Source organism: Orcinus orca, chromosome 10 (genome assembly GCF_937001465.1).
Source record: "Orcinus orca chromosome 10, mOrcOrc1.1, whole genome shotgun sequence".
NCBI lineage: Eukaryota > Metazoa > Chordata > Mammalia > Artiodactyla > Delphinidae > Orcinus > Orcinus orca.
The window spans coordinates 67,973,147-67,989,601 of NC_064568.1; the positions used below are offsets into that span (position 1 = coordinate 67,973,147).

General features: G+C 38.8%; 2 protein-coding genes across 8 annotated transcripts in view; one reads left to right on the forward strand and one right to left on the reverse strand.

Moving 5' to 3' along the window:
* Nucleotides 1–16,455, forward strand: part of MAPK14 (mitogen-activated protein kinase 14) — a 174,119-nt gene that overhangs the window by 57,990 nt on the left and 99,674 nt on the right. The window lies entirely within an intron of this gene.
* Nucleotides 1–16,455, reverse strand: part of SLC26A8 (solute carrier family 26 member 8) — a 72,385-nt gene that overhangs the window by 31,858 nt on the left and 24,072 nt on the right. For 5 of the 7 annotated variants that reach the window (XM_033424149.2, XM_049715966.1, XM_049715965.1 and 2 more), the window contains 3 exons: nucleotides 16,029–16,210; nucleotides 6,769–6,933; nucleotides 5,928–6,077 (listed from right to left, as the gene is read on the reverse strand). In XM_033424149.2, the coding sequence (XP_033280040.1) occupies nucleotides 5,928–6,077; nucleotides 6,769–6,933; nucleotides 16,029–16,210 (497 nt within the window). The remainder of the gene's footprint in view (nucleotides 1–5,927; nucleotides 6,078–6,768; nucleotides 6,934–16,028; nucleotides 16,211–16,455) is intronic. The other 2 variants (XM_033424150.2, XM_033424151.2) reach the window with 2 other exon arrangements.

The following is a 16,455-nucleotide window of genomic DNA, read 5'->3' on the forward strand; positions in this document are numbered from 1 at the left end:
GGCCTTTATGAATTGATAGCTTTTTAACTACTCCAAGGAAGAAAGGATATGCACCTCCACAAGAAGTAGACAACAGTTATAAGACAGAGCTTGGTCTCAGTTCCCAAAGCAATTCCTATACTCTTTCAATCATGAAGAGTATGGACCTGGATTAGTTAGCATAGAATATGTTATACTGTGGCAATATACAAACCATGAGATCTTAGTGTCCTAGCACTTGAAAGTTATTTTTTTACCCACACAAAGTCCACTGTGGGTCAGTGTCTCTGCAGGACAGCTTTTTTGCAAATAGTGCCTTGGGGATCCAGGCTAATTCTTCCTGGAGACTCTATCACCTCAACATATAGCCCCTATGATTACTACAGCAGGGGAAGAAGGAACATTGGGAATTCATGCCTATTCGCCTATGCTTTAGCCCCAAAGTTGCATGGTCCTGCCTAACTACAAGGGCAGCTGGGAAATATAGGGGTGCACACAGTGAACTATAATTATCTCCATCACAGAACACTTCTTAAAGGGAAAGTAATGCTCATGGACACCCAAAGATTTATTGATCCTTGTAAGAGAAATGCTGACTCCAAAAACCTGAGCTTTATTTATGAAAATCTCTTTAGTATTGTAAAAATGTTAACTGCAAAAGATAAATTTTATCAGATTTCTTTTTCTTTTTCTTTTTTGGCCGCGCCGCGTGGCTTGTGGGATCTTAGTTCCCTGGACCAGGGATTGAACCCACGCCCTCCTCAGTGACAGCGTGGAGTCCTAATCAGTGGACCACCAGGGAATTCCCCCAGATTTCTTAAAACAAACAAGAAATGTCATCTTTAGACAACATTTTTTTAATATTCTTGAAAAGAAAGAAAACAATTGTATTTATTTAAACATTTCCCCTGATCTAAAGAAAGAGATGTTAAAAAAACCTAGGACATATACATGAACACACACCTTCCCCAGCAGCCCCTCCTCCCCAAACCCAGCTCTGCCACTTAGTGACATGGATTAGTTTTCATTTAACATCTCATCTCCCTCAATTTCTTTACTGTAGCATAGGGAGAATGAAAGGAGGCTGAATAACAGTGTGGTTGTTGCTATACTAAAATAGAAATGAAACCTCTACATAAAAGAATACAGAAATTCATCAACACTGAGCATAGGCCTGTCATGTATTTGTTTGAAAGAGGAAAGGTGAGAATAACTGAAGGTACAGGAATATCAATTGTAGTTGACTTTGGATAGTGCAGCTATAGGAATTTCTTTTCCTCCTTCTTTTTTTTTCTTTCTGTTTTTCAAAATTGCTAGAATTCCCTGGCGGTCCAGTGGTTAGGACGCCATGCTTCCATTGCTGGGGACCTGGGTTTGATTCCTAGTCAGGGAACTAAGATCCCACAAGCCACTTGGCATGGCCAAAAAAAAATTGCTAGAATGAGCCTGTATTACTGTCATAATGGAAAAAAAAAACACCCTATTTTTCAAATAGTATGAAAAAGAGGCAGTAGATAAAAGTCCTTTGAAAAATAAGCATGTTTAAAAAAATATAAGCTAACTAAATGTATGTATTCAGCTTTGTCACAATTCAACATATATTTTTTTTTTTGCGGTATGCAGGCCTCTCACTGTTGCGGCCTCTCCCGTTGTGGAGCACAGGCTCCGGACGCGCAGGCTCAGCGGCCATGGCTCACGGGCCCAGATGCTCCGCAGCACGTGGGATCTTCCCGGACCAGGGCACGAACTCATGTCCCCTACATCGGCAGGCGGACTCTCAACCACTGCGCCACCAGGGAAGCCCTCAACATACATTTTAAAAATATTATTTTTACAATTCTCCTATGAATATTTCCCTTCTGACGTTACTTGCTTTTAATTTAATTAAAAAAATACATATTTTAAATGATCTGAACCATGAATTTGGAGTATCAAAACACTTACCAGAAACATCCCACTTACACCAAAAGACAGATCATCCAGACAGAAAATTAATAAGGAAACAAAAGCCTTAAATGACACATTAGACCAGACAGACTTAATTGATATTTATAGAACATTCCATCCAAAAGCAGCAGAATACACTTTCTTCTCAAGTGTACATGGAACATTCTCTAGGATAGATCACATCTTCGCTCACAAATCAAGCCTCAGTAAATTTAAGAAAATTGAAATCATATCAACCATCTTTTCCAGCCACAACGCTACGAGATTAGAAATCAATTATGGAAAAGAACTGTAAAGAACACAAACACATGGAGGCTAAACAATATGCTACTAAATAACCAATGGATCATGGAAGAAATCAAAGAGGAAATCAAAAAATACCGAGAAAAAAATAACAATGAAAACACGATGACCCAAAACATATGGGATGCAGCAAAAGAGATTCTAAGAGGGAAGTTTATAGTAATACAATACTACCTCAATAAACAAAAAGCTCAAATAAACAATCTAACCCTACACCTAAAGGAATTAGAGAAAGAGGAACAAACAAAACCCAAAGTTAGTAGAAGGAAAGAAATCATAAAGATCAGAGGAGAAATAAATGAAATAGAAATGAAGAAAAGAATAGCAAAGATCAATGAAACTAAAATCTGGTTCTGGGCTTCCCTAGTGGCGCAGTGGTTGAGAGTCCGCCTGCCGATGCAGGGGACACGGGTTCGTGCCCCAGGCCGGGATGATCCCACATGCCATGGAGCGGCTGGGCCCGTGAGCCATGGCTGAGCCATGGCCACTAAGCCTGCGTGTCCGGAGACTGTGCTCCGCAGTGGGAGAGGCCACAACAGTGAGAGGCCCGCATACCGCAAAAAAAAAAAAAAAAAAAAAAAAGCTGGTTCTTTGAGAAGATCAACCAAACTGATAAACCATTAGCCAGACTCATCAAGAAAAAAAGGGAGAGGACTCAAATCAATAAAAATTAGAAATGAAAAAGGAAAAGTAACAACTGACACTGCAGAAATACAAAGGATCATAAGAGACTACTACAAGCAACTCTATGCCAATAAAATGGACAACCTGGAAGAAATGGACAAATTCTTAGAAAGGTACAACCTTCCAAGACTGAACCAGGAAGAAATAGAAAATATGAACAGACCAATCACAAGTAACGAAATTGAAACTGTGATTAAAAATCTTCCAACAAATAAAAGTCCAGGACCGGATGGCTTCACAGGTGAATTCTATCAAGCATTTAGAGAAAAGCTAACACCTATCCTTCTCAAACTTTTCCAAAAAATTGAAGAGGGAGGAACACTCCCAAGCTCATTCTATGAGGCCATCATCACCCTAATACCAAAACCAGACAAAGATATCACAAAAAAAGAAAATTACAGGCCAATATCACTGATGAACATAGATGCAAAAATCTTCAACAAAATACAAGCAAACAGAATCCAACAACACATTAAAAGGATCATACACCATGATCAAGTCAGATTTATCCCAGGGATGTAAGGATTCTTCAATATACACAAATCAATCAATGTGATACACCACATTAACAAACTGAAGAATAAAAACCATGTGATTATCTCAATAGATGCAGAAAAAGCTTTTGACAAAATTCAACACCCATTTATGATAAAAACTCTCCAGAAAGTGGGCATAGAGGGAACCTACCTCAACATAATAAAGGCCATGTATGACAAGTACACAGCTAACAACACTCTCAATGGTGAAAAACTGAAAGCATTTCCTCTAAGATCAGGAACAAGACAAGGATGTCCACTCTCGCCACTATTATTCAACATAGTTTTGGAAGTCCTGGCCATGGCAATCAGAGAAGAAAAAGAAATAAAAGGAATCCAAATGGGAAAAGAAGAAGTAAAACTGTCACTGTTTGCAGATGACTTGATACTATACACAGAAAATCCTCAAGAGGCCACCAGAAAACTACTAGAGCTTATCAGTGAATCTGGTAAAGTTGTAGGATACAAAATCAATACACAGAAATCTCTTGCATTCCTATATACTAACAATGAAAGGTCAGAAAGAGAAATTAAGGAAACATCTCATTTATCACCACAACAAAAAGAATAATACCTAGGAATAAACCTACCTAAGGAGACAAAAGACCTATATTCAGAAAACTATAGGATACTGATTAAAGAAATCAAAGACAACACTAACAGATGGAGAAACATACTATGTTCTTGGATTGGAAGGATCAATACTGTGAAAATGACTATACTACCCAAAGCAATCTACACGTTCAATGCAATCCCTATCAAATTACCAATAGCAATTTTCCAGAATTAGAACAAAAATTTTTACAATTTGTATGGAAACACTAAAGACCCCAAATAGCCAAAGCAATCTTGAGGGAAAAAATCGGAGCTGGAGGAATCAGACTCCCTGACTTCAGACTATACTACAAAGCTACAGTAATCAAGACAATATAGTACTGGCACAAAAACAGAAATATAGATCAATGGAACAGGATAGAAAGCCCAGAGATAAACCCATGCACCTTCGGTCACCTAATCTATGACAAAGCAGGCAAGAATATACAATAGAGAAAAGGCAGTCTCTTCAATAAGTGGTGCTGGGAAAACTGGACAGCTACATGTAAAAGAATGACATTAGAATACTCCCTAACACCATACACAAAAATAAACTCAAAATGGATTAAAGACCTAAATGTAAGGCTGGACACTATAAAACTCTTAGAGGAAAATATAGGCAGAACACTCTCTGACGTATTTGTCAAATGTCAAATTATGTCAAAACACAATTTGACATAAATTGCTGCAAGATTTTTTGACCCACCTCCTAGAGTAATGAAAATAAAAACAAAAATAAACAAATGGGACCTAATGAAACTTAAAAGCTTTTGCACAGCAAAGGAAATGATAAATAAAACAAAAAGATATCCAAGAGGATGGGAGAAAATATTTGCAAACAAAGCAACCATCAAGGGATTAATCTCCAAAATATACAAACAGCTCATGCAGCTCAATATCAAAAAAAACAACTCAATGAACAAATGGGCAGAAGACCTAAATAGACATTTCTCCAAAGAAGACATACAAATGGCCAAAAAACACATGAAAACATGCTCAACATCACTAATCATTAGAGAAATGCAAATCAAAACTACAGTGAGGTATCACCTCACACTGGTCAGAATGGCCATCATCAAAAAATCTATAAATGATAAATGCAGGAGAGGATGTGGAGAAAAGGGAACCCTCCTACACTGTTGGTGGGAATGTAAACTGGTACAACCACTATGGAGAACAGTATGGAGGTTCCTCAAAAAACTAAAACTAGAATTACCATATGACCCAGCAATCCCACTCCTGGGCATATACTGGGAGAAAACCATAATTCAAAAAGATACATGTACCCCAATGTTCATTGCAGCACTATTTACAATAGCCAGGACATGGAAGCAACCTAAATGTCCATCCACAGAGGAATGGATAAAGAAGATGTGGTACCTATATACAATGGAATATTACTCAGCCATAAAAAGGAATGAAATAATGCCATTTGCAGAGACGTGGATAGACCTAGAGACTGTCATACAGAGTGAAGTAAGTCAGAAAGAGAAAAACAAATATGGTATATTAACACGTATATGTGGAATGTAGAAAAATGATACAGATGAACCAGTTTTCAAAGCAGAAATAGACACTGATGTAGAGAAAAAACTTATGGATACCAACGGGGGAAGGGGGATGGGATGAATTGGGAGATTGGGATTGACTTATATACACTATTATGTATAAAATAGACAAGTAATGAAAACCTACTGTATAGCACAGGGAACTCTACTCAGTGCTCTGTGGTGACCTAAATGGGAAGGAAATCTAAAAAAGAGGGGATATATGTATACATATAACTGATTCACTTTGCTGTACAGCAGAAACTAACACAACATTGTAAAGCAACTATACTCCAATAAAAAGCAAAACAAAACAAAACAAAATGAAAACACCTACCAGAAAAATTTCCATGGGAAACTTGATGGGGTACTGATTGTAGGAAATTCTGATACATTTGTTGATTCTCAGAGCAACAATAGCAGTTAGAAATAGTAAGATGCTGGTGGAATTAGCTTTGGGGAGACCTATACAGTAGTTAATTATGTTCTGAAAGAAAACAAAATTACAGAGGCTTAGAAAGGGATGTGATAATTGCCTAAATCTAGAAAATGACACTCTTTCTAAATTAGTTGAAAAGGAAGTCCCTAGGCAGTGTTGCTGGGCACAGAGGTCTTTATGAGCATTACTAGAACAGTGAGAGCAAGTAGGTGGATACATATTTTTTAATTGAAAACAATATATTAAAAGACTATAATGTCCAGTAAGAAGATAATACACTTTCTATGTTTCAGTGTAGTGGAAAGGACCCAGGAGTTCTGTTTATTAGCCTATTCTTTATCAATTTTCCCAGACCATGTATGTTTAGCTTGGCTCCTAGGACATGCTTGCATTCAGGGACTACTTTGCATTTTATATTCTGTATATATTATGTTTTAGGATATATGTCTTTCAGGAGGCATGTAACGGGAAGAAGTATGATAATACAGTATCTCAAAGACCAAATTTTAATATAACTCACATTGGTTTAAAAGGCTGGGGTGAAATGGTTAATGCAACTGGGAACATGGTCCAACTGGCATCTGCAATTAATCAAGACTGTAAATCTAGAAGAGGTGAAATTATTTCTAGGACTCTCTTGACCCAGCTGCCTATGCAGGAGTCTCTCCACTTGGGTCTACTTTTTTGGAGGCAAGGGGAGGAGCATTTGTAAGTCTAGGTGAGGGTAGAAATTACTCACATAGAAGAAGGAGATGGGACCAGAATGGAAACTAATCATAATCCCGAAGATGCAGGTCAACTGGGACAGCATAATGTGTAGTGCCGTGGCAGCCAGGTAAGCACTGATTGCAGCCTCCGGAATGTAAGTGATAATGAAGCCAAAACCTAACATGCCCATTGATAGCTGTAGGGGGTTCAGATGGAAAAGAAAACCAGAGTGAGGAGGAATGTCATCAAACCAGCAATGTCACCAATTAGGCAAACTCCAGAGGGGTTCCAAAAAAAAAGTTAAGTTAGGCCCCTTTGATAACTCTTGTTCCTCTTTCCCTAATCAACTGAAATTGATGAGCTAAGGTAGGTCCTTGGTGTTGATTCAGAGGTTTCCTACAGACATAAGACCACACTCCTTTCTTCACGAGTTCATAAGCTTAAGTTCTTACTCTAGAATCTACTGACCTTGTTGATGTGGGGTTAACAGTGACAAAGTGATCAGAACAAGACCTTGCCTTTTCAAAGCCCTTTTCACTAGAAGCTTTGATAGCCCTCTTCATGAGAGGTTAATATCCCTGTGAGGAATGCAGCTTTTCGCAAAGGAAAATATTAAAACAAACTGGGAGGCTTCCCTGGTGGCGCAGTGGTTGAGAGTCCACCTGCCGATGCAGGGGACACGGGTTCGTGCCCCGGTCCGGGAAGATCCCACATGCCACGGAGCGGCTGGGCCCGTGAGCCATGGCTGCTGAGCCTGTGCGTCCGGAGCCTGTGCTCCACAACGGGAGAGGCCACAACAGTGAGAGGCCCGCGTACCGCAAATAAAAAAAAAAAAAAAAAAAAAAAAAAACTGGGTTCCAGCTTAAACTTTCTGGCCTTTGACGCTTATCTTTACGAAGAATGATTAAGCTGAATTTATGTCTTCAGAATTATACATAAATACATGTATGATATAGCATTTTACATGTACACATGCATATACATGTAAATATATTTTTAAAATGTTATGTAATAAACAAGCAAAGCATCTAAAAGGATAGATGCCAAACTATTAACAGAAGTTACCTTTGGGGAATGGGATTAAAAGTTTGGGGCAATATTTGTAATTTATACACTTTTTTATTATTTGAGATTTTTTGCAATATACATGTTCATCTTTTATAATAAAAAAAAATTGTAAAATTATGGGTAGGGGGTGAGCCCCAACCCTCTTAAGAGGGTAGGTTAAGAAAAATGACACAGCCCAATGAAGAAGATGGGGAAAGAAAAACAAAAGTCGTGAAGTCTTCTATTGTCACTGCTTCATCTTCCACTGCACTAGGAACTCTCAGAAAACAAACTTGGAAGAATAAATCTATTAGCTTTAAAAGCTTTTTGTTTCAAAGCTTTCAGTTAGCTGGGCAGTTGGTCTCCCTTAATGTCCTGTCATTACTGCCCAATATGCTCCTTTACTCTAGTCAGGCCAGTCTGCTTCCTGTCATTAGTGTGGCTGGCTGATTTTTACTTCTGTGCTTATGCCCAAACCCCTCTGCCATCTCTTTGCCACCATGTTTATCATCTCTTTCAAAAGCTCGATGAAACTTCTCTTCTTCAGGAGGTGTGGTGCAAACAGCATGATTCCTGGGGATGGAGAACTTGGCTTCAATGCTGGCTCTACCTCTCACTGCCTGAGTGAGTTTGGGCAAGTTTATTAAACTCTCCAAACCTCAGTCTCCTCACCTATAGAATGAATAATACCCAACATGCAGTGTTTTGTATGGATTACACTACATAATTCACGTAAAACACTTAGCTCAAATCTGAAAATAGTGACAGATGCAAATATGTACCATTCTTTCTTCATGCCATCCCTTCCTTCCACCTTGTAAATGGAAAATATCTATAACTAACCACAGAACTCTTCCTTACCCAGCTGTGATGTGGCATCAGAATCTGATGTTAATGTAATTTTCTAGGCATCAATTGTCAGTCAGAATTGGTCTGTGACATGAAACCTATCTGCCATCCTTATTGAAAACAAGTACAGACAGTTCCCAAATTACAATGGTTCTAACATTTTTTTCAACTTTACGATGGTGCAAAAGCATATGCATTCAGTAGAAACCGTACTTTGAATTTTGATTTTTTTTTTCTGGGCTAGCCATATGCTGTATGATACTCTGTTGTAATGCCGGGCAGTGGCAGTGAGCGACAGCTCTTAGTCAGCCAAACAATCATGAGGGTAAACCACTGATACACTTATAACTATTCTGTACTCAGACAGCCATTCTGTTTTTCACCTTTAGTACAGTATTCAACAAATTACATGAGATATTCAGCACTTTATTATAAAATAGATAATGTGTTAGATGATTTTGCCCAAGTGTAGTCTAATGTAAGTGTTCTGAGCACGTTTAAGGTAGGCCAGGCTAAGCTATGATGTTTGGTAAACTAGGTGTATTAAATGTATTTTCGACTTACAGTATTTTCAACTTACCATGGGTTTATCAGTATGTAACTCCATCATAAGCTGAGGAAGTTCTGTACTAAATGTTTGATGAATGAAGGAAAGGCTCAATAAATGGTTGTTTCCTTCCCAGACAACTCCATCCCAGCTAAAAGTTATTCTTTCACTTCATATTCTTTTTTTTTGGCTACACTGCGCATCATGCGGGATCTTAATTCCCCAGCCAGAGATCGAACCCATGCCCTCTGCAGTGGACGTGTGGACTCTTAACCACTGGACTGCCAGGGAAGTTCCCACTTCATATTCTTTTGACAACAAACTCTTCACTTTTATTAACACTAGTTTTCACTTTAAGATTATCTAGTGCACAGATTCTAGAGGTAGACAAACTGAGCCTGAATCCCAGTTTTGAATCGTACTGGTTATGTGACCTTGGGCAATTCACTTAACCTCTTTATACCTTTATTTCTTTAAAATAAGTACCAGAATAATACCTACCCTCATACAGGGGGGTGTTGTGAGGATCAAATGAGATAAAACATGTAAAGTGCTTTGAATATTGACAGCACATAGCAATAAATGTTAGATATTAATATCTAGTTCAGACTTTTTTTTTAATTTAAACTTTTTATTTTAAATAATTGTAGATTGACATGAAATTGTAGAAAAGCAACACACAGAGATCCGTTTTACCCAGTTACCCCAATGATAACATCTTGCACAACTATAGTATTGATACAATGCCACAATTAGGATACTGACATCAATACAACCAAGTTACAAAATAATTCCATCAGCACAAAGATCCCTCCTGTTGTCCTTTGATAGCCTCTTACCTCTCATCTCTACCTCCAATCTCCATCCTCTGACCTCTACCCATCTTTAATCCCTGGCGACAACTAATCTATTCTTCATTTCTATAATTTTGTCACTTCAAGAATTTTACATAAATGGAATCATCAGTATGTAAACTTTCCAATTTCATTCATTTTTGCTCTTTATTATTTCCTTCCTTCTGCTTATTTTGGGTTTAATTTGCTCTTATTTTTCTAGGTTTTGAAGAGGGAGCTTTTATTATTAATTTGAGACATTTTCTTTATTCTACTCTATGCATTTTAGTGCTATAAATTTCCTTTTCAGCACTGCTTTAGCTGTGTTCCAAAAATTTTGGTATGTTTTATTTTCATTTACTTCAAGGTATTTTTTTTAAGATTTAATTTTATTTATTTTTGGCTGCGTTGGGTCTTTGTTGCTGCATGCGGGCTTTCTCTAGTTGTGGCGAGTGGGGGCTATTCTTCATTGTGGTGCACGGGCTTCTCATTGCGGCGGCTTTTCTTGTTACGGAGCATGGGTTCTAGGCGCGTGGGCTTCAGTAGTTGCAGCACGTGGGCTCAGTAGTTGTGGCTCGCCAGCCCTAGAGCACAGGCTCAGTAGTTGTGGCACATGGTTTAGTTGCTCCGCAGCACGTGGGATCTTCCTGGACCAGGGATTGAACCCGTGTCCCCTGCAATGGCAGGCAGATTCTTACCCACTGTGCCACTAGGGAAGTCCCTACATCAATGTGTTTTTTAAAAACTTCCCTTGAGATTTCCTACCTGACTTATGGATTATTTAGAAGTATGCTGTTTAGTAGTATCCAGATATTTGGAGACTTTCCTGTTAACTTTTTATTATTGAGTTCTAGTTTGATTCCACTGTGGTCAGAGAACATACTGTTTGATTTCAATTCTTTTAAATTTATTGAGGTTTGTTTTATAGCTCAGGATACAGTCTATCTTGCTGTATGTTCCATGGGTTGTTGAAAAGAATGTGTATTCTGCTGTTATTGGTGGGAGTATTCTGTAAATGTCTCAAATCCTATTGGTGTTGTTGATATTTTGAATTTTATTATATGCTTGCTGATTTTCTGTCTAGTCGTCCAATCAATTGTTGAGCGAGGGGTGTTGAAGTCTCCAACTGTAATTGTGGATTTGTCTATTTCTCCTTTCCAGTTATTTCAGTTTTTGCTTCACATATTTTGTAGCTCTGTTGTTTGGTGCATACCTTTGTAGGATTGCTATGTCTTCTTGGTAGACTGATACTTTTATCATTATATAATGTCCCTGTCTACCTCTGGTGATTTTCTTGGCTCTGAAGTCTACTTTATCTGATATTAATATAGCCAATCCTGTTTCCTTTGATTAATATTTGCATGATCTATCTTTCCATTTTTTTACTTTCAACCTGTCTATATTATTATATTTGATGTTTCTTGTAGACAGCATATTTCTAAATATGTCAGTCTCTAACTTTAATGTAAATGTCAATACATTAGGGCTTACGTCTGCCATTTTCCTGTTTGTTTTCTCTGTTTTTCAACTCTTTATTTTTCCTGATTTCATTGGTTACTTGAACATTTTTTAGAATTTCATTTTGATTTATCTATAGTGTTTTTGAGTGTATCTCTTTGTATAGATTTTAAGTGGTTGTCCTAGGTATTACATTATATATGCATAACTTATCACAGTCTACCGGTGTAAACATTTTACCAGTTTGAGCAAATTATAGAAACTTTACCTCCCTTTATGTTTTTTATAAAAGAATTGTTTTAAGTATTTCTTCCATATTCATTTTGAACCACATCAGACAGTGTTATAATTTTGTTTCAACCATTGAACATAATTTAGAAAACCCAACAAGCAAGGAAAACTACCATATTTATCCATATTTTTCCTTTTCCATTGTTCTTTCTTCCTTCTTGATGTTCCAAGATGCCTTCTTTTATCATTTCCTTTCTGTTTAGAGAAATTCCATTAGCCATTCTTTTAGGGTAGGTCTTGCTGGTGACAAATTCTCTTAGTTTTGCTTCATCTGAGAACGTCTTGGTATCTCCTTCATTCTTTTTTTTTTTAATTAATGTATTTATTTTTGGCTGTGTTGGGTCGTCATTGCTGCATGTAGGCTTTCTCTAGTTGTGGCGAGCGGGGGCTACTCTTTGTTGCGGTATGTGGGCTTCTCATTGCGGTGGCTTCTCTTTGTTGTGGAGCATGGCCTCTAGACATGCAGGCTTCAGTAGTTGTGGCATGTGGGCTCAGTAGTTGTGGCTCGCAGGCTCTAGAGCACAGGCTCAGTAGTTGTGTTGCATGGGCTTAGTAGCTCTGCAGCATGTGGGATCTTCCCGGACCAGGGCTCGAACCTGTGTCGCCTGTATTGGCAGGCGGATTCTTAACCACTGCACCACCAGGGAAATCCCTCTTCTTCATTCTTGAAGGATATTTTCACTGAGGCTATGATTTTGGATTGACAGTTCTTTCAGCAAACAAAAAATATTGTGCAATTTCCTTCTGGTCTCCATGGTTTCTAACAAGAAATCTGCTATCATTTAAATTATTTTCCTCCTGTAGTGAAGTGTTTCTCTCACTGCTTTCAAGATTTTTTTTTCATTGTTTTTAGTTTTCAGAAGTTGACTGTGGGGACTTCCCTGGTGGTGCAGTGGTTAAGAATCCACTTGCCAATGCAGGGGACATGGGTTCAAGCCCTGGTCAGAGAAGATCCCACATGCCACGGAGGAACTGAGCCCATGCACCACAACTACTGAGCCTGCACTCTAGAGCTCGCAAGCCACAACTATTGAGCTCATGTGGCACAACTGCTGAGCCCACACATCGCAACTACTGAAGCCCACATGCCTAGAGCTCGTGCTCCGCAACAAGAGAAGCCACCGCAATGAGAAGCCTGTGCACCGCAATGAAGAATGGGCCCCACTCGCCACAACTAGAGAAAGCCTGAGCATGGCAACAAAGACCCAATGCAGCCAAAAATTAAAAAAACAAAACAAAACATGATTTGTCTTGATGTGGATTTCTATGGATTTATCTTCTTTGGGTTTTTCCAAGCTTCTTAAATCCGTAGGATTATATTTTTTGCCAAATTTGGGGAGTTTTCAGCTATTATTTCTTCAAATAACTCAGCCCCATCTTTTTTGTCCTCCCTTTCTGGGATGCTTATGACACAAATTTTAGAGCTTTTTTTATAGTCCCATTTGTCCCTGAGGCTCTGTTAATTTTTTTTTCCGTCTATTTTCTCTCTGTTGTTCGGACTGGGTAATTTCTATTGTTCTGTCTTCAAGTTCATTGATTTTTTCCTCTGTCTCCTCCATTTTGCTGTTGAGCCCATCCTTTGAATTTTTAATTTTGGTTACTGTATATTTCAGCTCCAAAATTTTCATTTGGTTCTTCTTTACATCTTCTATTTATTTTTTAAGACTTTCTATTTTTTCACTTGTTTCAAGCATGTTCATAATTGGTTGCTGAAGCGTTTTTAGGATGGCTGCTTTATAATTTATCCCAGATAATTCTGATATCTCTATCAACTCAGTGCTGGCATCTTTTTCTTGTCTTTCTTCATTTAAGTTGAAATGTTCTCAGTTCTTGATATGACAAGTTATTTTCAGTTTAATTGTTGACATTTTGTGTACTATGCTATAAGACTCTGGATCTTATTTAAACCTTCTGTTTTAGCCAGCTTATTTTGATAAAGTGCTGGCAGGGGAAGGGGAAGGTGCCACCTTGTTACTGTCTGGTAAGGCAGAAGTCCAGGTTCTCCTCTCAAAATCCTCTAAAAATCCACTGACACTTGAGGCAATAGGGACTCTTCATTTTTGCTGGGAAGGGATGGAAGTTCTGGCTCCCCACTAGGCCTCCCATCCTGGCTGGGAGAGACAGAAATGCCTTTATTTCTCCCTACATCGCCTCCATTGACACTGCTGAAGAGGGGGTTGTCATCATTAATGCTGTGTTGGGTGAAAGATCTGACCCTTCACTAGGCTTTCTCTGACACACCCCAGCAAGGATTAGGAAGGGTGTCTCATTACTGCCCCGTGGAGATGAAAGTCTTGACTCCTTGACTCCCAGGCCTTCTCTGACAATACCCCAGGTGGCTACCTCATTACAGCTGGGTGAGTGTGGAAGTCTGGGCTCCCTGCTTGGTCTTTGCTGGCATGAGTGGGGATGACACCACAGGTTGGGTTTTTTTTGTTTTGTTTTGTTTTTTTTGGTGTTTGTCTGGAGTAGAGCAGTTATTGGGTAAAAGTTTTCAGTCTTGCTAGTCTTTCCTGGTCCTGTGGCTATAAAGAGCAGACTTTTGTTGGGGCTTTTTTTGGTCTGCCCGTATTGGCATTTTGGGTTTCTGGCTTCTTCAGCACCAAGTCTGAGATATATGAGGCAAAGAAGAAAACCCAAGGAACTCACCACTGTGTTGTTCCTTGGGTCTGAGCCAGTTTGTCTTCTTCCCTTCACCTTCCAGAGTCATTTTACGTTTGTTTTGTATATAATTTTCCAAGGTTTTTAGTTTTCTTAGCAGGAGGAATAGGCAAAAGTACATATATTCCATCTTCCTGTAAATGGAATATCTCCTCCTTTATTACATGAAAAAAAAATGACACTCAAACAAGGGGAAAGAACTTGCCAAGGCCACTTAGATAATTAATAGGTTGCTGACTTACTGCCTGTTATTTTGTCTTCACCTACAAGATTGAATATTTTAAACACAGGTATTATATCTTTTTATTTTTTTAATACATTTATTTATTTTATTTATTTATTTTTGGCTGCACTGGGTCTTCGTTGCTGCTTGCGGGCTTTCTCTAGTTGCAGCAAGCGGGGGCTACTCTTCGTTGTGGTGCACGGGCTTCTCATTGCAGTGGCTTCTCTTGTTGCAGAGCACGGGCTCTGGGCATGTGGGCTTCCGTAATTGTGGCACGTGGGCTCAGTAGTTGTGGCTCACAGGCTCCAGAGCACAGGCTTAGCAGCTGTGGCACACGAGCCTAGCTGCTCCGCGGCATGTGGGATCTTCCCGGACCAGGGCTCGAACCCACGTCCCCTGCATTGGCCGGCGGCTTCTCAATCACTGCGCCATCAGGGAAGCCTGGTATTATATCTTTTTAAAAAAAATTTTTGGTCTCTATTAAAGTACAAATTTCATTTCTCTATACTTGGTAATTATAATTTATTAACGCTTACTATGTGACAGGCTCTGGGCTGAATGCTTTGCATGCATTTTCTCACTTAATTCTCACAAGAACTCTGCAATACAAATATTATTTTTCCCATTTTAAACATGAAGAAACTGAGGCCCACGAAGGTAAGATAACTTAAGTAAGTCACATAGCTGGTAAGTGTCAGGGCTGGGGTCAGCCTACCATAATAGCCTGCCTTTGTAGGCTTCCAATAAGTCCTTGCCTAATAAAAGATGGCCCCAGGGGAAATCAGTGAAAATTAGCTATAGAGCAGGTTAGCTGAGAAGAAAGAGAAATAAAACTGAAATATGTGACTTTAGTTCAGTGGGTGACACTTCAGATGGTAGACTCACAGAAGAAATTAAAAATAAGCCCAAAATAAGGTTTGATATTTTAATAAGTCATTGATATTGCCCATTAGCTGAGTCCCGTCATTGCAGAAAAAGGATTTCAGGTCTGACTCTAATGGTCACTAACCAAAAATATAGTATGTGATTCCCATGGATGCTATTCTTGTTGAAAGAATAGAAAGAAATTTTTTAAAATGTGAAATCATGAGTAGAACTCTAGGCCACAGTCCCTGGGACACTTCTTTAGTCTTAGAGTATCAGGGACTGATGAGAATATTGAGTATCTCATCCTAAACCAATGTGGTAGACTTCAGAGGAGGGAGAAGTTTTGTTACTGAGGAGATAGCCTATCCACAAGACCCGTAAGTTTTTGAAAACTTAAATCACTTAAGTTCCAGATATATCACAATGGGTAACAGGAGCAATTAAAGGAAGGGGTCCACGTGCAGACCCTTTATTTATTTATTGCTTTTTTAGGGGTTCAGAGACTCAGGTCCTACCTGAATAATCCCAGTCAGCAACGTTGTGGATGCCATCACACTCAAGGATTTGTTATAGTTCTCAAAGAAGGAGAGGTTAGAAAAGTCATCCTTGATGAAAGTTCCCAGTATTACGTGGCCACCGTTGAATGGGTACGTCCTCAGGACATTGATCGTCAGAGCACTCACAAGGAAGAATGTACCTATGAAAGAAAATGTTCAGGCAGAAGGTGAGGTTTTAAGTCCAGGTAAACTGACAGATATTGACAAAAGCAAGGCATGGTCTGATGTTTTGCTCTTGATCTGACAAACTTTTCTTATTTGAAAGTGGCCACCAAGAAATAAGAAAGAGCAGGGAAAAGAACTCTGGCTCCACGTACTGTAACGAACTCACAAGTTTTAGATTTTGGTGGTCTAGGTATTAACCTCTTTGCATCATGGGCATATG